Here is a 21566-nt window from a genome sequence, read left to right on the forward strand (position 1 = left end):
CAGTTCTGAGGTCCTGAGATATATTCCAGTTTCGAGCCCCACAGTGATTGTGATCAAAATCAAGGCTTCCCCGGGGGGCAAAGCTGAGGAGTAGGATTTAGCTGAGGAGGTGGAGTGAGTGAAGCTCAAAGCTTTTCTCTTTTATCTTATGCACTTTTATACTGTTTGAATTTGTTTTAACAAGCCTGCATTGCATTATTTTTATTCTTAAAAAATAAAGCTAACAGTGCCGAAACCGGTTTGGCTCAATGGATAGAGCATTGGCTTGGGGACTGAAGGGTCCCGGGTTCGATTCCAGTCAAGGGCATGTACCTTGGTTGCGGGCATATCCCCAGTAGGAGGTGTGCAAGAGGCAGCTGATCCATGACTCTCTCTCATCGATGTTTCTAATCTCTATCTCTCTCCCTTCCTCTCTGTACAAAATCAATAAAATATATTTAAAAAAAAAAAAAAAAAAAGCTAACAGGAATCTCTCACCTTGAGGTTCTTTCAAGGGTACAGCTCCACTTTAAAATATTTCAGTGACATCCCAATGAGTTGGGGATCAAGTTCACAGTCTTTAACTTGGGAGGGTAGGTTCTCTTTGCCTGTCTCTACAGTGTCTTCAACAATCCTTGACTCATAGACCTTGTCCTTACTGTAGCTCACTAGGATGTGGAGTTCCTAGGATTTGCCATGATTTCTGATACACATTAGCTTTACACAGGTTGCTTATTTGCCTATAGACCCATCGTCAGCTGCCTAGCACTGGTTCTGTCCTTTAAGACTCAGTGTAGAATAATCTTGGTTGTAGGTTCTTGCTATTCATCATTTTGAATATTTCTTGCCATTCCCTCCTAGCCTGCATAGTTTCTGTTGAGAAATCAGCTGACAGTTGTATGGGTGCTCCCTTGTAGGTAACTAACTGTTTTTCTCTTGCTGCTTTTAAGATTCTCTCTTTGTCTTTTGCCCTTGGCATTTTAATTATGATGTGTTTTAGTGTGGTCCTTTTTAGGTTCCTCTTGCTTGGGGTTTTCTGCGCTTCCTGGACATGGAGAACTGACAATTCTTTTTTTTTTTTTTTTTTTAAATATATTTTATTGATTTTTTACAGAGAGGAAGGGAGAGGGAGAGAGAGTTAGAAACATCAATGAGAGAGAAACATCGACCAGCTGCCTCTTACACACCCCCTACCGGGGATGTGCCCGCAACTAATGTACATGCCCTTGACCGGAATCGAACCTGTGACCTTTCAGTCTGCAGACCGACGCTCTACCACTGAGCCAAACTGGTTTCGGCCAGACTGACAATTCTTGGGGAAGGGGGTATAGGGGGTGCGGGAAGAGATTGGACAAAGATCTTATATGCATGCATACAGTACCTATGGATGCAGACAGTGGGGTGGGGTGGGGTGGGAACCGGATGGAGGGGAGCTATAGGGGGGGGGGGGGAGAAGAGGGACATCTGTAATAATCTGAACAATAAAGATTAAAAAAAAATAAAAGACTCAGTGTATGCATTACTTTCTTCAGACAACCTGACCCAGGAGCCATCCCCACAGCTGTCTGGGAGGCTGCTGCTCCCAAGGTTCATGTCCCCAGGAATACTGCTTGTGTTATAGAACTTGTTGTACCCTACTGCCACCTCATTTTAGTGTCTAGGTAAGAACCCCCTCAGGGCAGAGGCTGTGCTTTGGATCCCTGTGTCCCCATTATAGAGCCTAGGGCAGGCCAGCGGAGGCTTTTGGATAGTAAAATGCCCACACCCTCTTTCTGGGATCCACTTATTAGCAGCCTCAAACAAGTATGAGAGAAGGATTTTTTAAAAATATATTTTTATTGATTTCAGAGAGGAAAGGAAGGAAGAGAGAGATAAAAACATCAATGATGAGAGAGAATAATTGATCAGCTGCCTCCTGCATGCCCCACACTGGGGATCCAGCCCACAACCCTGGCATATACTCTGACCAGAAATTGAGCCGAGACCTCCTGGTTCATAAATCAATGATCATGCCGGCTGGGCTGAGAGACTGAATTTAAAAATTTCTCACAAGCTGAAACCAGTTTGGCTCAGTGGATAGAGCGTTGGTCTGCAGACTGAAAGGTCCCGGGTTTGATTCCAGTCAAGGGCATATACATTGGTTATGAGCACATCCCCGGTGGGGGGTGTGCAGGAGGCAGCTGATCGATGTTTCTCTCTCATCGATGTTTCTAACTCTCTATCCTCTACCTTCCTCTCTGTAGAAAATCAATAAAATATATATTTTTAAAATTCTTGCAAATCACATTTTTAAACAAATAATATATAAAATAGAGAAATATGCTAATTAACCAGGATGCCGCAACAGGTCGACCCGACAGGAGGAGGTTGCATATGCAGTGTTGGGGGCAGGGTGGCAGGGGCCTCTGTGTGCCTGCGCTGGAGGAGGGTCTGGTTAACAGCTGCTGAGGCTTCTTAAAGGGCAAGAGAGGGAGGCTGCTGTGGGGCCTGGGGAGCCAGGCAGGGCTGGACCTGTGACTCCAGGGTGGGCAGTGCAGCCAGACCATCCCCAAGGGGGTCTGGCCATGCAGCTTGGCAGCAGACAGCAGGGCCTGCTTGGCCATAGACATGGTGACCCGCTGGCAGGCAAGCGGGCTCACAGGCAGCATCCAGCAAGGCCCACTTGGCCCTTGCCATGGTGTGGAGCAGGTAGGCCCTGCAGAGAGCAGAGAACCATGGGGAGTGGGTCTAAGCTGTCAGTAGAACATCTCCTGAGGGTTCCCGGATTGGAGAGGGTGCAGGTTGGGCTGAGGACCCCGCCCTCCACATGAATTTCATGCACTGGGCCTCTAGTATAACATAAATTAAAATTTATTCATAAAATAAAATGCACAAAAATCGTAGCACTTTAGAAATGGAAAGGACTTAGGAGTTATCAAGAGGAGTTGTTTTCAATTAAGAGTCTATGAATTAGTGTGGATTTTCACAGCCCAATGCAAAAAAAAGAAGAATATGAGCAATGAAGCAGATTAAAAAGAACTCCGATGAAATGCATTTGGTTTATTGGTGCTTTAGCATTCACAGATTATGTCTCCCTCCCATTTAAGCTTATTTATGAATGATGACTAGTAGGTTTTCAAAATGTATTAATTGGTTTATTAAATTTTTAAAAAATCTGGAAACCCCAGCTCTTGTCTTTTTCTTGAGAACTAAGGCCCAGAACTATAGCTTTCCCCAGGGCCAAAAAAAGAAAACATTTTTCAGTGGAGTATCCTGTTATGGTGGGTAATGCAATTGTGTACACATAAAAAGATGACATATGTTTGGTGTGATTGGTGTTCTCAGCATTTTATTTTTATTTATTAAATGTGTATTTTTATGATTTCAGAGAGGAAGGGAGAGGGAGAGAGAGATAGAAACATCAATGATGAGAGAGAATCATTGATTGGCTGCATTCTGCATGCTCCAGGATCAAGCCCACAACCAGGTCATGTGCCCCAACCAGGAATCCAACTGAACTCCTGGTTCATAGGTTGATGCTCAACCACTGAGCCACACTGGCTGGGCTCAGCATTTTAAATTCAGAAACGAAACAATCAATTACCATATTTGTTGTATTATAATAATCAGAAACAGATTTGCTATCCTAGATGTGTCTATATCTATATTGTATTACTGTCAGTATTCGGTGAGGTTTTAAGACATGTTTGAGTCTAAAAATGATATGTATGTAATATTATTATTGACTTTCATATGGAAATAAAGACTGTTTTCTTTCCATTTTTGTGTGCTTCCTGAGTTCAAAGGTATAAGCACGTAAGAAAAAAATAAAATAAAGTGATTTTGAAAATGGTACTCTCTTTAATTCTAATTTTAACCATCTGAGTACCACCCAATTAAGAAATTCCACTTCTAAGAGGTTTTTATAAGAAAACAATGAGAGATGTGTGCAGTGATGTATATAAAAAGGTGTTCATTAAAATATGTGTGTTTATGCTGGCAAGGATGTGGAGAAAAAGGAACCCTTGTGCACTGCTGGTGGGAATGCAGACCGGTGCAGCCACTGTGGAAGACAATATGGAGTTTCCTCAAAAAACTAAAAATGGAACTCCCATATGACCCAGTAATCCCACTTCTAGGAATATATCCCAAGAAGCCAGAAACACCAATCAGAAAGGATATTTGCTCCCCTATGTTGATAGCAGCACAATTTACAATAGCTAGGATTTGGAAACAGCCTAAATGCCCATCAACTGATGACTGGATTAAAAACTATGGTACATCTACACAATGGAATACTACACCGCTCTATAAAAGAAGGAACTTTTACCATTTGCAACAGCATGAAACTGGAGAGCATTATGCTAAGAGAAATAAGCCAGTTGAAGAAAGATAAATATCACATGATCTCACTCAGATGTGGGATATAATGATCATCACAATTTGATGAACAAAAATATATCCAGAGACAAATGGCAAGGGATGGGGGAGGGGGGTAGAGAGCAACCAAAGGACTTGTACGCATGCATATTAGCATAACAAATGGACACAGACACTGGAGTGGTGGGGGCTCGCTTAGGGTGGGAATGGTTGCCGGGGTAGGGGAGGGGTCAATTGGGGAAAATGGAGGCATATGTAAAACTTAAGACAATAAAAAATGTTTGTGTTCAGAAAAATTAGAAAAAACATAAAACCAAACACTAGAGAACTGGTGAAGTACATTTCGAAATAGTAATTTCATGGAGGGCATTTTGGCTATTTAAAACAGCTACATTTTTATCTTCTTCTATATACTTCTCTGTAATTTTAAATTTTTATTTACCACAAACATATTATGCTTATGTAACTAAAATGTTTTAAAATCTGCCTAGCTCAATGCTTTGTCCAAAATAATGTTTCTTATTTTTTAATGCTTTTTTTTTTTTCCAATTTGACATTATTGATTAATGTAATTTGGTAGCCAATCAAAGATCAGCATATGCGCACTCTACATTTTAATTTTTCAAGTTTAGGCTTTGCATCTTCTGTTGTTACGTAGCTAAGCTTACCTTTGATACCTGACACTGAGCTGCTATAGGTAAGCTCACAATCCAATGGAAACTGTCATTTTCGTCTCGGACACTGCACTCTCTGGCAAGTTCATATCTGAGGTCTGTACATGCTAATTCAGTATGTAGAGGGATAAGCACAACCATAAACTTGAAGATCTAAAAGACATTTGAAGACATAATCGATCTCGGTATTCATTTTTCCTCTAGACCTGATTTCATTTAAGTTCAGTATAAACCAATAATTTAAAATCCAGATATGTGGATTTAGCTTCTCTTGAAATTGTGCACAGCTGGTCACATCAGGCCAGGTCCCTCCGCAGGGACAGCTGGCCAATGCAGCTGCAGCAATTTCAGGCATGCCCTGCACAGTCCGCCATAGGGACAGCACCCGCCACTTCCTGCTGTCATCTGAAAGCCAAGGCAGATAGCAGCTGCCCTTTATGATCACATTTATTATGTGTGCATTTATATAGGGCTCTCTGCACCCCAGGAACTACCTAAGCTCATTGTTTATTTTATCTATCTATCTATCTATCTATCTATCTATCTATCTCATTTTTGCATGAAGAAACTGAAGCATAATTAGTGTGTAGTGGATCCAGAATTCAAACTGAACATCTGGCTTCTCAATTCTTGTTCCTAATCACTCATCTATATCACATCTTGGTAGAGAGAGGGAGGATATAAAAAAATCATTCCCAACTACAATGCAAAGTTGTGCCACGACCTCTTGTCCAAGACACTGTGCTCTGTCTCATTAGAGAAGACTTCACAAAAGAAGTGCCTTTGTAGAGTTTTAAAGATAAAAGGAGTTATTGGTCCAGGCATGTCCCACGCCCTGTGCAAAGGCCTTTTGGAGATCTGAGAGCTGTGCAAATGGACAATGGGCGAGGCTGCCTTAGCCTGAGGAAGACAAGCAGGAGGTGAGGTGTGGCAGCTGCGACCCACGCCTTGGAGCTTACATCTGATACCCAAGGAAGGCAGACCGAGCTGGGTGGGTTGGGTAGGGAGGCGATAAGGTCCAAGTCCTGGTTGACCAACCGTGCTGTGGGATGAATCGGCATTCTTACAGGAGTCCTGCTGAACTTCATTCATTGCTTTCACAATGTAAGAAAGTCAGTGTTGTAACACAGGTGTCCCTACAATACTGGCCTGGCTGTTTACTTCTGCTTCAGTCCCTGAGCATATGAGCAAATACTCCAGGCACTAGAACGAGCAGAAACTTGAGACAGAGCTTATCTTGTAATGCTGGGTTTTGCATCATATCCAGGGTGTGGTGTTACTTTAGAAGGCAAATTAAATAATTACGTGTTTACAGATTGAGCAAACAGTGAATATGCCCTGAAAAGGTTCAGGATTTACACTTGGAGACCCACTACACTAACTTAGTCAGCTGGACAGCAGGCTCAGTACTGGGATAAAGTAGTCACAAGTGGTCACAATACATTCAAATATATATGTGTGTTCATATACACATATGTACCATAAATGTATGCAAACATTCAATAAATATGTGCATTTGTACGTACTTACATTGAACATATATGTAGCACCTTGTATTTAAGCATACTTATTTACAAAATAGCCCCGATAGGTTTTAACATGTTAAGGGAATCAATCAAAACTAATTCAGGCAAGCTTGGGCCATTGATCCAACCAGCATGCTTTCTCTTTTTTACATGTGATCTATTAAATACGCTACTTGATGTCTTGTTTTTGTTAAACTTCACCCGATGACATTTTTCCCATTGATTTATACAGAGAGTGAAGGGAGAGATAGAGAGGGAGAAACGTCGATGTGAGAGAGACATATTAATTGGGAATGAGCCTGGGACCTTCCAGTCCTCAGACCAATGCTCTGTACACTAAAACAAACTGGCTAACGTGAGTACTTTGTGTTTTTGATGTTCCTTAACATATAATAAAGTGACAGAAATTAATGTTAAAAGCATTAGGCCCACCTTAACATGTAATAAAGTGACAGAAATGAATGTTAAAAGCAATAGGGCTTTCTTTAGAAAATAAAATGCCAATTAAACTGTTACATTCTTTATTTTCTTGCTCTATTATTATTCCTCTCTCCAGGAGAGAGACTGCAGTTGTGTTTACTTCTCTGTTCTTAACAGGGCTTGTCAACTATTGTCAGGCAGTAAGAGTTTATAATAGTCACCCGCAGCCCACACCCCACCTAGTAGTCTCTGTTTCCCTGCTTTATTGCCCTTAGATAATTTCTTTCTTTTCTATTTTTGCATGTTCGAGGACAATGCAAAGCACAGTAGTTATCTGATTTAAGGCTTTTTAAACACACCTGTCATTCTAGCTTGATAACCAACCTAAAGGCAAGCGTTCAAGCACCGGCTTGTCCTTTCACTCCTCATTCCGGCTCACACTGCCTTAAAGTGAACGGCTCCGGAATGATCTCTGTGTGTGTGTGTGTGTGTGTGTGTGTGTGTGTGTGTGTTTGGTTGTATGTCACTGCTCGCTGTAGAAGTGGCTTTGGGATGCAGGTGTTGGTTTCCTGGGCCTCCTTTGCTGGGATTTTACACGCCTCGTTTTCATTGCTGCACTACCTGGGCAGACCGGGCAACTCCTTGGCTTCCTGTGGGGCGAGTGGCAAGGGGTACACATCGGATTGTCTTGTTCCCTTTGACGTAAATGCCTTCTGAGTTGGGCCCTCCTTTGCTCTGGTCATTCAGGTGCCCTGGACTTAAGACTTTCTGCTAAGACTTCCAGGGCTCTTAGGGCTATGCTAGGGGAAGCATGAAATTACTTCCCGAAAGATATGGTCCCTGCCCTCTCAGAACCGGAAAAGGGAAGGCCAGGGCTGGGCCAGGAACCCATCCCAGTAGAATGTCAGTTTCCTTACTTGTGAAGTGTGAGGGTCAGACACGTTTGCCTCTACCTTCCTTTTCTATTGACTATTCTGTGAATCAAAGGAGACCAAGAACACACATAAATTGCAAATTCAGTAATTTTAAGAATTTGGAAACAATGGGATTCTGGCACCAGCCAAGGGACTGAGACAGAGTTAGAATTAAGGGTGAACCCAGCTCTGCCAATGCCTTGCTCTATGACCTTTTAGTACATTTGTTCTCTCTGAGCCTTAGTTGTCTTATCTTTAAAAATGGAAACACTACTATCTCAGCAGCAGGGTGGTTGTCAGGATTTAACACATAAACAGGGTATATTTTATGGGCGACACAGCAACCACTCTGTAAATATGGAAGTCAGTATGGTGACAGTCACCTTAGGAGTATGGCTAGTCCTCCCTTAACATTGAGAGGGCAGGGCAGGGCAGGGCGAGGCGAACTCCTGACTAGAACCCTGACTCCACTGTGGGGCAGGGCGGAGTTATCCTCCATTTTGTGTAACTGGACCCTCGCCCTCACCCAACTAATCAGGGTCAGCCAAAGCAGTGACATCACCACCGGTGTAAAACCCCTGGGCTTGGGGAAGTTTGCTCTCTCCTCCGCCATGCTGCCATGCTGTCCACGTGGGTGGGACAGAGCCCATGTTAACATGGAAGAAGGCTCTCTTGTTGATTGCATCGGACTTGGCTCCCTGCTGGTCTTTGGGGATCACGGAATCTTGGTACAACAAACATCGCTGTGGATAGGTTCTGCAACTTGAAGCGAAACGATGTGTGACAACACCAATGTTGTCATTGGCGAATTGATATAAGCAAGAGCTAAGTTCCTACGGCATCTCATCAATGTTATAACGAAGAGATTTCAATGAAATGATGTCTGTGGAGGACTTGCTGTGTATGGGTTTTTGGAAGAGCTAAGGGTTTGGAATAGATTACATCTAAGGAAGATGACATGAAGAAGTCTTTGAAGCTGAAGGACTAAGAATGACTTTGAGCATATAGTGCCTACTGAAAGAAACGATGTAACGCATGTAATAAGAAATCAAGGGGGAGAGCTCTGATGGACAACTTTATTTATTCACTTATTTCTAGCACTAGTTACAGGTATAGGTATTTTTGATGGGAAAATCTCCTCCTCATCAGTATGGTCTTGTGCCTTCTTCGGTATTTTATCTTCTGGACACAGAGTCATTCTTAGTATTCAAAGACGATGGCATATCGATGCCATATTGCTATTTTTGCTATCCATAATAGATAAAGGTGTATCTGAATAGACCCACTCGGCATTAGCAGTTTTCCTCCCAATTCTTAAATATGGAGATGGCCTTTATTTTGCAGCTACTGTCAATGCTTACAGTGCCTGCCACTTTGGCTGTTTCTGCAAACATCTGGATTCTTGGCAATCCCACCTCAGCTTAGATCCTCTTACTCTGGGCTTTGCTAGATCTCAGGGGATTTTAAAGTCCTGGGAATTCTTTGCATAATTGCATGCATATGAGCATATGTGCATTTTGAGGGTGCACAGAGCAAAATGATCAGATTCAAAAAAAGCCAAAAACTGCTGCTGAAGGGGTCTTGGACTCGGAAAGAATTAAAATGACTCCATGAGATGAAAACATGGCACAACACAAACACAGGGAGGTCCCCCAGTACCTATTTGCTCCTGCAGCTTTAATACTTCCACACCCCAACCCCTTCCTCTAACAAGCAATGCAATGGTTAGGTCTCATGGTTTCAGACTAGCTCTCTGGTTAGTGGATGTGGAGATGGCACTTTTTCCATTATCCCTAGAAAGGGCATTACTTTTTTCTTTCTTTCTTTCTTTCTTTCTTTCTTTCTTTCTTTCTTTCTTTCTTTCTTTTCTTTTCTTTTCTTTTTTTTTTTAAAGAAGGCTAAGATGTCCACAATAAGGTTTCCAGGGAAAGAAATAAAACTGATTTTGATACCAGCAACTTCAAAGTGTAAAGTAAAAGTGGCAGGTTGAGATTTTCAGAAGAAAAGAAGGAAAAGTGCTTGTTTTCCAGATTTCATCTGCAAAAAGAATCAGTCCTTTGTATTCGGCTTTGCCTCCAGGCCAGAAGGGCTGACAGGGCCACACCCAAGGCAGGATTAGCTTCATTCATTCTCTTCCTCCTCCTCCTCCTCCTCCTCCTCCTCCTCCTTCTCCTCTCCCCTCCTCTCCCTTCCTCCTCCTCCCCCCTCCTCCTCCCCCTCCTTCTTTCCTCCTCCTCTTCTCTTCCCCTCCCCTTCTCTACCTCCCCCCTCCTCTTCTCCCTTCTCCTTCTCCTCCTCCTCCCCTCCACCTCTCCTCCTCTTATCCCTTCTCCTCCCCCTTCCCTTTTCTTCCCCCTCCCCTTTTCCTCCTCCCCTCCTCCTCCTCCTCCTCTTCTCCTCCTCCCTCTCCCTTCTCCTCTCCTTTCTCCTCCTCCTCTCCTTTCTCTTCTTCTCCCTTCTTCTCCTCCTCCTCCCCTCTTTTCTCTTCTTCCTCTCCTTCTCCTCCTCCCCTTCCCCATCTCCTCCTCCCCTTCCCCTTCCTTCCCCTTCCCCTTCCTCCTCCTCCTCCTCCTCCTCCTCCTCCTCCTCCTCCTCTCTCCTCCTCCTCCTCCTCCTCCTCCTCCTCCTCCTCCTCCTCCTCCTCCTCCTTCTTCTTCTTCTTCTTCTTCTTCTTCTTCTTCTTCTTCTTCTCTCTCTCTCTCTCTCTCTCTCTCTCTCTCTCTCTCTCTCTCTCTCTCCCCCCCCCCCCTTAAAAGGTATAACCTTTGTTGTATCACCAGTGATAGGATTTACATCTGTAAGAGATGTTGGCCACCATAAATCTAGGATGGGAAAGGAAGTGGGTTTTACTTGAAGCTGATTTGAAAATACAAAAGTTCTCTTTTAAGAAAAGTAAGGAAATAAACACAGAATTTGTTGAGCCTCTATGAGTTCAAAGCTGCTGTTAAGCTTTGTAGGGGAGTGAAAAACCCAAAGTTCATTCACTTACCAAATTATTATCTCATACATATTAGATGCTGGACATAGAGGTTGCTCTCTAGACATTTACCTCTTAGTCTGGGAGACAGACCTCCTAGATATGAAACAACTAAGGGAAATAAAGTGAAGTTAGACTTCTGAGAAAGGAAAGCTCAAGTAGGCTAGGAGAAAGCTTCATAACATCAACATGTAAATACTGAATGTCCTTCAATAGGGGAATGTTTAAATGAAAGTGGTGGTTTCAAATGGTGAAGTACTATTCAACAGCCAAAAATAACAAAATAAGTCTCTATGTAGCCACATGGACAAGTCTCAAACTATTGTTAAATTAAAGCATTTTTAGGATATTATAGCCTTATATATAAAAATGTAAAACACACACACATAAAATAACTTCATTTATTCTGTTCATGTTTGTATTTGAGTGTGTATGTGTGTATGTGTGTGTGTGTGTGTGTGTGTGTGTGTGTGTGTGTGTGTGTTGCGCTCATGTGTGTTTCTTTTTAAGGAACCGGAAGGAGACATATTGAATTCATAATCAGAGCTCCCTTTGGGGAGGGAAGGGAGATCAGGATCAGGGTGCCAGTCAAAGATATCGTTCGTTTCATCTGTTTTGTGCTGGTTTTGCTTCTGATGTTTTGCTCTGATAACTGGGAGTCTAGCGGCCCAGCTTTCTCTGCAGAAAACAGCCTTCTCCTAATAGGCCACGTGACTTCCTGGGCCTCGCAGAGGTCCCGAGAGCTGGGTCCCTTCCATTGTTTTTGAAGGCTTCCAGCGCAGTGTGAATGAAGAAATGCCAAAGGAATGTTACGACCCACACAGTGCACTTCAATGTTTATATTTAGCCATTAACGCTGTGCGATGAGCCCTTTCTCTGTAATCCTGAGTCTGCCTGATACCATCAGCAGTCCGTTCTAAGTCTTGAGCCAATGGCCTTCCTGCTGCATGGCTCTCAGAGGCACAGGGAACCAGGAAAAGCTCTGCCTGCTGGGAACAGGCTGAGGGACAGCGATGGAAGGGCCCCGGGGAAGGGCAATCCTAGTGCCTTTGCCCTTCCCCAGGGTTAAGTTCTCTCCCAGGCGTGGCATCTGGGCCTGCAGTGTCTCTTTAGCAAAGCGGGTTTGGTTTCAGCACTCTGCAGTTGTCCGACAACATCAAATAGATAAATTTTTACCTTTCCAACCATCCTCTCCTTCTTTCCCTCAGGGCATTTAAGGTCAAACAGACTCTCAGTACATGCCCTGTGCCAGCCCAGCCCAGCCCAGCCCAGCCCAGCCCAGCCCTGCCTCCCCCATGCCCAGGGAGAGAACCGGGCCAAATGCATGCCGGCAGTTTCATGGGCCTGTAACAGGTCCAACTGTTTTCTTTTTCAAGTGGGAAATGCTCATCCTAAGAAAAAGTTGTGCAAAAATATTTTACAACATGAATCTAGTCCACGTTATGGAAGGGATATGGGTTTTAAAGTCTTTACTTTCCACCTGGTGAAATGCTTGCATACACATCTGGAGAAGTTAATAGCCAATGAGGAACTCACTTTCGAAATGTTCTGAAAGAGGTTTGCCCCTCTATGCTCCCTCTTTTTGATATTACACCAAGAGTTTATGCATCACCTTAAAGCAGTGTCATTAGGACAGCACGGCTAGTCATCTGAAAGAATACACTCATTTAAACAAAATACACTCCAAAGCGAACCAAATGCTAATGCACGTTTTATTGGACGAAGAGACAAACAATATAATTGTCCTCGGATTTCAGGGAACCGAAGGTAGTAAAACAAGCCCGGGGCAGGGTCTATAAGTTAGCCGTCCACGTGCTCCTCTCTCCAAGCTTGGAAAGTTTGCTAAAAGGAGCCGAGGGCTCCTTTGCCAGACGAGCAGAAAGGAAAACGTCTATCAGTTTTTCTTTTGTTCTCTCAGATCCTGTTCAAGTGTGCCCTAAGCCAGCAGGTTCACCAGAAAGCGATTTCTGGTGGAACCCATTATGCAGGGTGAATTTCTCCTGGAATGTCGCCAAGGGTTTTTCTGCTGCTGTGGTAGGCATGTCTTGAACACTGTCATGTAGCCAAGCAAAGAACATTTGCTTAAAGGCTAGAAAATGTTTAAAAATTAGTGTTTGTTTAAAAGCAGGTTAAATAGCAATATGATCTTAGGGTAGGGCAGAGAAAAGTCTTTATTTCTCTAAGTGATCCGATGAGGTTATTTAACTTTTGTTGTTGTTGTTGTTGCTTTAAACAGATTTATAGTCTTTACTAGAATAATTATATAGTAATATTGTCTTCTAGAAAGTACCTTCCAGTGCCTATTTTTCTTTGTTGTGATTGGCTGTGGTTTTCAAAACTGAATTTTCACTTTAGAGATTTTCTCACATGTTTGTTTTGATAGGAGCTACTAGTAATAACTAAGAAACTTTGGAGGTGCAGAGAACATGCTAAAATAGAAGTTCTTTTTTCACTTTCAATTCCAGTGTTATGTCATAAAATATATAAAGAAAGAAAAACATGAAGATACCTTTAGATTAGAGCAGATAGTATTTTTAAGAGTTGCAAATTTTTATCATAAATTTCAAGTTCAAATTCTGACACATAAAAAAATATAAAACATAAACATGTCCCAAGAAATTATTCCCTAATAAATAGTAAAATTTGATTCAAACCACCTTCTTTTGGCAAAGTCTCCTTAGTACCAAATTCTCATATTCACTGTAATAGCCTAGTGATGTACGTGTACAATAACTCTCTCAGAATGTGTTAAGGAAAAATCCTAATGATAAGAATTTCAATCTTGCCTCTGCCATTCACCACCTGTATGATCTTGGGGAAATTACTTCACTTTTCTGAGCTTCAAAACTGTGATTTAGGTTAGGATTGATTTCACAGTGTCCTCATCTGTGAAATCCTATATAATAAAGAGGTAATATGCAAATTGACCTTCATGCCCTCACACAAGATGGTCATCCCATGTGGTCAAAGATGGCTACCACAAAATCGCCAGTAGGAGAAGTAGTTGTGGGAGATCAGGGGAGGTAGTTGTGGGAGGGCAGTTGAAAGGGACAAGGCCTACAGGGGAGGACAGTTAGGGGGGGACCAGGCCTGCAGGGGAGGGCAGTTAGGGATGACCAGGTCAGCAGGGGAGGGCAGTTGGGGGTACCAGGATGGTAGGGAAGGGCAGTTGGGGGCAATTGGGCCAGCAGAGGAGCAATTAGGTGTCAATCAGGCTGGCAGGGGAGTGGTAAGGTGCAATCAGGCTGGCAGGCAGGTAAGCAGTTGGGAGCCAGCACTCCTGGACTGTGAGAGGGGTGTCCGACTGCCGGTTTAGGCCCAATCCCTGTGGCAGGGACATCCTGGCAGTTAGACATCCTCTGAGGGGTTCCAGATTGGAGAGAGTGCAGGCAGGGCTGAGGGACACCTCCCCAGTGCATGAATTTTGTGCACCAGGCCTCTAGTAGGAATAATAATAACTCACAGTACTGCTGTGAGGATTAGATATGTCTGTAAGGAACCTCAACAGTGCCTAGCACACTGTATAGGCATACAAATTATTCCTTTACAACTTCCCCAATCCATTCCACCAGTCAATCTGAAGATTCAAATAGGCAAAACTGTGATTTAGGTTAGGATTGTGTTGTCTTAATGTTAGGATATTTCTGGCTGCTTCATTTTATATTTGGACTTTAAAGATACATGTTTCTGCAAACATTCTGTAAACAAAATCAATCTGTTTTTATTTTGATGAAGACAGCACTGATTTTGATACATTTGGAGAACTAAATGGTATACAAAAGAATTTTGTTTTTGAAGAGACAATATGCTCAGTGAAAAGGAAAATATGATGCTACTTTTTCCTACTCAGTATTTAATTCATAGGGGGAAAATATATGGCAATTCTCCTTTTATACCTAAATCCTATGGAATTTGCTGCCTCCGGTATCAGGTTTGAGCTCTGATCTTAAAGTTGGCTTCCTTCAATTGAGTTTTGTTACATACTTGGCACCTTCCCACATCGAACCTCCGATCTGTAGACTGTGCCTGCCCTTCACAGGATTCAGCAGATAGCTCTGCCCTCCAGGGCCACTCAGGTCCCTGTAAGCGCGGCTGCAGGCTCGCAGGCCACAGTTTCTCGACCAGTTTAGATACTGCAGGAGTGTGGGCTTTCCAGTTTCTGCAGTTCTCTTTTGGTTCTTTACAGACAGCTCTGCCCCCACCTGCTGCACACCACGGCTTCTCCCAGGCACTCATGATGAGATGGGAAGGCTGGTGCCTGTCATTTGAATTCCAGATTGAAACAAACAGAATCTAGATCCCACTCCCGCTCGGTGTGTGTGTGTGTGACAAACAAAAGAGGATGTGAGATGGGTTTACTCTTTTGTGAAATGTCCATTCTAGGAGATGCTGAGTTTTCCTCATTTATTCTGAGTTGCTTAGGTAGCCCCTGTTTTCAGCAGGTATGCAGAAAGTGGGATTTTAGTGGAGCTTGTGGAAGGAGGAGGTGGTGATGTGGTAAAATGACTTCTTTCTCATTTGCTATGAGGCATTTCATTCCTGGAAAGAACATATATAATGGCACATATAATGGTGCTGGGGCCAAGAATGTGTGTGTGTGTGTGTGTGTGTGTTTGTGTGTGTGTGTGTGGAGAGAGAGAGAGAGAGAGAGAGAGAGAGAGAGAGAGAGAGAGAGACTTGCAGCTGCGAGGGGCAGGCTTGTGCATATGTGGCTCTCTTGGGCGTTGGCCTCTGTGGTTCTTTCCCCTTCACAGTCTATTCTTGCTGACGGACCAGGAGTTTTGGGTAAAGAAGACTAGATCTGATAAACAGATGAGTAGCAGTTTACAATTTAATTTCTTAAAAAAAGATAATTAAAAAAGATAATGTCAGGAAAGGGTGTGGCTAAAACAACACCCTTCCTCAAATGAAAGACCCTTGAAGCAGAGGTGGGGGAAGAAGCCCTACCTCTGAGCTCTGTGACTTACCCGTGGGGCCCTGCAGACAAGCCCCTCATTGGCCTCTCAGCCTCTGCATTTGTGAAAATGAAGATGAGAACCCACCTTCCAGACAGCGTCACATGATCATCCATGAGGTGCTGGCCACAGACACACTTTAGGGACTCCAGAGTCATTCATGCTGAAGGCGAGAAGGGAAGAGTGGAGGGGTCTGACCTAGCCGGGGGCTGAGGTTGCTGGGGAACGAAGCTGGGAGCTTTTTTTTTTTTTTTTTTTTTTTTTAAATATTTTATTGATTTCTTACAGAGAAGAAGGGAGAAAGATAAAAGTTAGAAACATCGATGAGAGAGGAACATCGATTAGCTGCCTCCTGCACACCTCCTACTGGGGATGTGCCCACAACCAAGGTACATGCTCTTGACTGGAATCAAACCCGGGATCCTTGAGTCCGCAGGCCGACACTCTATCCACTGAACCAAACCGGTTTTGGCAGCTGGGAGTTTTTTAAGTGGAATAAGGGGGGAGTTAATGGGATGTAGGTTGGACCTGGTTGGAGACCCTGAAAGACATACCTCCCTTAGAAACATTCAAAAGGTAGAACAAGAGAGAGAGACAGGAAGAGAGAAATACCCAGGAATGCATGTGAGGAGGTGGCTTTCCACTGAGGAGCCTGGTGTGGGTCTGAAAGTCAGGACTTCCCGCCCCCTCTGACCCTAACAGGTTCTTTGCCCTTCGCACATGGCCTCCACTCTCTGGACCGCAGTCTTCTATGTAAAAAGGGTGCCATTGGTTGACATAAATGAGTCCAACAGCCCAAGCTGGGAAAGACAAGTACTGCTACTTCTTATGCCTGGTCCAAGGCCACGTGGGATGTCGAGTTGAGAAGGATGGGAACAGATTTCAGGGGGAATGAATGAAATCTGCTGTTGGTGTGTGTGTGGGAGGCGCTTCATCCAGGCCCAGCATCTGTGTCCTCTGACCCTGGCCACAGGAGACTCACACCCCTGGAAATGTCGCAGGGTCTAAGGAAAAGCCTCTCTGGAATTCTGGGTGCAAGGTAATTTATCGCTCATGAGATGTCAGCCTGTGGCCTTGCCTCTTCAGGGCAGAGCGGGGCCCTTGGACTAAGCCTGCTTTGTGAAGAGGCTGAAAGAGAGCGGGGCTGGGAGTGGCCAGATTCTTCTGAAAGGTGACTCCTGAGGTCCGGGCCATGAAAGGGTTTGAGATAGGAAAGGGGATTCACACCAGGGCATGCTTGAAAGAAGTTGTTTAAGGCTTTAAAATCTCCCCCAGGCGCCTAACAGGAGATGGAACCTATAAGTTACTTTAGCTATATATAGGGTGTAACCCGAAAATGCCTCCCGGGCAGCAGCATTGGTGTTTTGGACCTCACTGTGCCTCCTGTGGAGGATGGAGTGGGGGGAAGGGATTCTGCTGGGGTCAGACAGAAGTGGGGACGCACTTGTTTTGAAGACTTAATTTCCTCCTTTTTATGCGTGGGGTGTAACCAGAGAGCAGTGTCAACAAGGAATCTGGCTTAGGAAAGCTTTTGTTTGCAGCTCTCCCTGGGGCGTGGCTTGCTTTTTTCAGAGGTCACTGAAATCCAAATTGTGTAATTTCAGGTTCTGCTGAGCCAGGGTAGGGGAGATTTTTGAGGGAGCTGGAGGGAGAGGGGTGGATGTGTCACTCAGGCATCTAGGGATTCTTGCTGTCTATCTGTAAAACCAGACCTGGCCACACAGAATTGTCCCACTTCACCGAGAGTAGAAAATATAGGTGGATTTGGGCGATAATGTCTGAATTGCTATAGTAATGGATGGACCCATGTTAAATCTTTGAAATAAGGTGATATCTGAAGTTCAAAAACAATACCAATAGCTAGGAGTAAGGGCAAGGGCATCAGTTATTCGGTATGTTTGATTGCATTTCGCCGGTTATAACTATTTCTGGTGGCCTGTGAAGGTATATGGCCCGTGCTGTGGGAAAGTGCAACAAACTGGGAGCTTCTAAAGGTCTGATTCATTTTGATCTATACCTCCCCTTCTATACTCTAGGTCTAGCAAAGGACCTGATATTTATACACGCTCTCAACAAAAACGATTGAACCTTTAATCATTCTAGCCACCATTGGAAAGGCTGGAGATGGACAAATTAAATGAACTCTTGTTCTTTCAGAACTGACAATCTACTGGGTTGGGGAAGACAATAAAATCAGTCTATTGTATAATATGTCAAGTGGGGGACATATCATGAAGAAAAACATAGAGGGGTACAAGCGGTAGAGGGGAGGCAGTATTATTGGGGAAGTGGGATGTGGAGCAGAAGTGAGGGAGTAACCCTGAGGCCAACAGAAGGGAGCATGTCCAAGATAGAAACATGTCCAGAGAGGGTTCGGGGATGTGGGGGAGGTGAGGTCAGAGGGGAGTCGGAGGCAGAGGCCGAGCAGACCTGGAGGGACGTTGAGGGTCACTGCATGGGCTTTGAATTTTATAGTGAGGGTTGTGGAAGATTTTCAAGCTGAGGTAAGACGGGCTCATTCTGGCTGCTGTTTTGAAAATTAATTGAAGAGGGCAGAGATGGAATCATAGAAACAGGATACAATAATCTGGTCAAGCAAAGATAATACTTTGAGCTGAAGATTTATCAGATTCTATTGATAAATATTTTGAAGAAATAGCTGGCAAGATTTCCTGATGAATCTTGAACAAAAGAAGCAAAGATCAGTCAGGGTTTTGGGTCTGAGCAGCTGGAGGACTAGAATAGCTGTTTGCTAAGGTGGGGAAGGCTGGTGGAGGAACAGGTCTGGAAGTAGGGGACCCACAATTGGGTTTGGAATTGTTAAGTCTGAGATAGACAACTAGCAGAGAGGTCCATAGACTGTTGGATGTATGAGCCTGATGTTTGGAAGAGAGAGTGGGCCTACAGATATGAATTCGGGAATGGGAAACACATAAAAAATAAAGCTCTAGGTGGGATGAAGTCACCTAGGAAGAGAGTATATGGGTGGAGAGGAAAAACAATCCATGACGGAACTTTGGAGACTCCAACATTAGTGGGTAGGCATGTGAGGAGGAACCAGTGAGACAGGAAGAGAGAGTGGTGTCCCAGGGAGCAGGGGGAGAAACTATCTCAAGGAGGGTGTGTCCAACTGGGTCAGATGCAGCTGATAGATCAAGTATGACGAGGACTTAAAATTAGCCATTGGATTTGGAACATGGAGGTCATTGGGGAGTTTCACAAAAGCAGTTTTAGTGGAATTGGGGCGGGGGGTGGGGGGTGGGAGTGAAAGTCTGTTTTAAAACAGAATGAAAAAATAAGTGGAGATAGTGAAGATTAGACAATTCTTTCAAGAAATTTCATTACGAAGGAAAGCAAACAAACTGAGACAGTTGAAGGCGGGAGAAATGCTAGAATCTAATAGGGCTCAATAGTATACCAGGAGCGGCTTTCCAAACAGCAAGTTGTTCTCCTCTGACGAAGGCAGCTCCAGAAAATCCCAGGAGACTATCCTATGACTCTCCCACTGGGGCTTGCCAAGGACTCTGCACAGCATCCCTATCTGTCACAGAGAGCTTTAGCATCACTGGGTCTGCCGGTTCATAGGAGCCAAGGGCTCTTGCATGGTAGTCTGGATCTACTGCAGAGCCCTCTCAGAACCATGAGTGTCCTAAATTACCCAATACCTAGGGTTGAGCAGTAGTCCCTATCATAGTTTATGTTTCTTCAAAAACCCAACGGGGCTCAACAAGTGTTGGATTTTCTTTTTTTGTGGCAGAAAGCCCAAGGTATAATAACTTGTTCCATATCTCGCAGGGGATGTTCTGACATACCTTAGATCATTGAACTCCTAAAAACATCACTAGTGTGAGAGGCACTGCAGGTTTCTTTCTCAGGGGACCCAGGCTTTGGAGCTAAGAACTGGCTCTGATCTGGAAATGATGGACACATCAGCTTTCTCCTCGATGGCTCTTGGTTTATTTCCTTGTTTTACAGTCATGTAACATCCGTATTGGTTAGGCACCTGTCTCACTCCTAGGACCACCATAGTCTACAAGCCATTATCAGAACTTCTGTGATGGAAGGCACTCTACTTGTGCTTCTGGCCTGGTTGCCTGTTGCGGTTTGTGTCTATTTTCACTCTTATGGTTAAGTACCAGCATCCGGCTCTTGCTATTCTGGAATCCCCTTATCATTCCCATTGAGACTGGGGAGCCCAGAAATATGGCAGAGTCACCTATTCTTACCCTGGCCTTCAGTGGACAGTCATCACCAAGCATCTCAAAGATGTGGTTGTCTCTCACTGATCTATTCGTTATTGCCCAGTGAAAGAAATGTCCTCTGAATCCTCCTCATAAGTGTCACATGGTAAGTTTGTTCTAACATTCCTGTGTCCATGAACATTCTGACCCCTTCAATTTTCTTCCAAGGTACTGCAGCCCCTCCCTGTCATTTACTGTAAGGCACTATCCTGCCCAAGGTTCAAGGTGCCATTCAGAAACACACTAATTCTAACTCTGAGGAGGGTTCCCAAGTCAGTAACCCCTCCCTCGCCTTTGTATTCTGCTCACCTCCTCCACTCTTGTCTATTACTCTTGAAATCACTCTCACATCTGAGGATGTTTTCTTCACCAGGCACTGTATTTCTCCACTTGGGCTGCCTCTAGACCTAACCCCAGGTTGGTCCAGAAACAATGAATGGAGGCAGGGGCAGATCTTGAAGAGAGCAACATAATTTTGTCACAGTCACCGTCAAGAATCTTGTTTCATCCAGATGTGGAGAAGAAAACAGAAGCAACATGTCCTAGGTACAATCACTCAACTGATGGCATATTTTGGATGAAGTAAGAGAAGCCAAAGAATGTGTATGCTCAGGATTGGGAAGAAGTTGGTTATGGAAAAGGATAGGTGATATTATTATGCCTTTGGGAATTCTCATGTTTTAGATTTGTCTTTTATAAATAGCACATACAATTTAATGTAATTCAGCATGACAATCTTTGTCTTTTGATCGGCAAAGTTAAATATTTACACCTAATCTAATTTCTGATATTTCTGGGTTGGAAATCTACCATCTTAGTTTTTCAACTTGTACTGCTTGTTCTGTATTTCATTTCTTGCTTTCATTTGCCTTGACTAAAAGTTTTAGAAAGTTATTCCAACCCTGTAAATTCTTGTAGTGGTTACACTAGATATTGTAATATGCATATTTGATTTATAAAATAAATACAATATTACTTGGCTCTTTTCCCTCTTCCTGGACAATGCGTGGCCTTTAAAACACATAACTCTATTACACTCCCAACTTAATTCTCTTGCAATGTATAATAATTTTCTATATAATTCTTCTCAAGACATTATTTTTATTGTTTTATATAGTCAATATTTATTTATATTTATCATTTATTCTTGCATATCTGGCCTTCTACCTGGAATAATTTCCTTTTACCTGAAAGCTATAATATATTAGTTCAGATATGTTAAAAATGAATTCTCTCTGTTTTGATTTGTCTGAAAATTTCATATATATTTTAGGCATAGAATTCAAAGTTGGCAGTTATTTTCTTTCAGCATTTTGAAGCAATTATTCAATCGTCTTTTGGCTTCCAATATTGCTGTTGAGAAAGTAGCTGTCAGTCTAATGATTGCTCCTTTGATGGCAATCTATGTATTTTCCTCTGACTGTTTTTAAGATATTTTCTTTGTTTATGGCCTGTAACAGATTTTATATAAAGTATATAAGTTTTTCTTTGTTTAACCAGTTTTGGGTTCCTTGAATTTAT

At 43.4% G+C, this 21566-nt stretch overlaps 1 protein-coding gene across 1 annotated transcript in view; it reads left to right on the top strand.

Annotated features, from left to right (window-relative positions):
* Nucleotides 1–20637, top strand: part of LOC311631355 (uncharacterized protein) — a gene marked incomplete at its 5' end in the record, with an annotated part of 46504 nt that extends 25867 nt beyond the window's left edge. Inside the window, 2 exons of the mRNA XM_084901393.1 lie at nucleotides 12768–12883; nucleotides 20419–20637. Of these exons, the coding sequence (XP_084757519.1) occupies nucleotides 12768–12883; nucleotides 20419–20481 (179 nt within the window). The 3' untranslated portion in view covers nucleotides 20482–20637. The remainder of the gene's footprint in view (nucleotides 1–12767; nucleotides 12884–20418) is intronic.
* Between the last annotated feature and the right edge of the window lie 929 nt (nucleotides 20638–21566).

The sequence above is a fragment of the Pipistrellus hanaki genome (assembly GCF_964339955.1).
Source record: "Pipistrellus hanaki genome assembly, chromosome: 1".
NCBI classification, from domain to species: domain Eukaryota; kingdom Metazoa; phylum Chordata; class Mammalia; order Chiroptera; family Vespertilionidae; genus Pipistrellus; species Pipistrellus hanaki.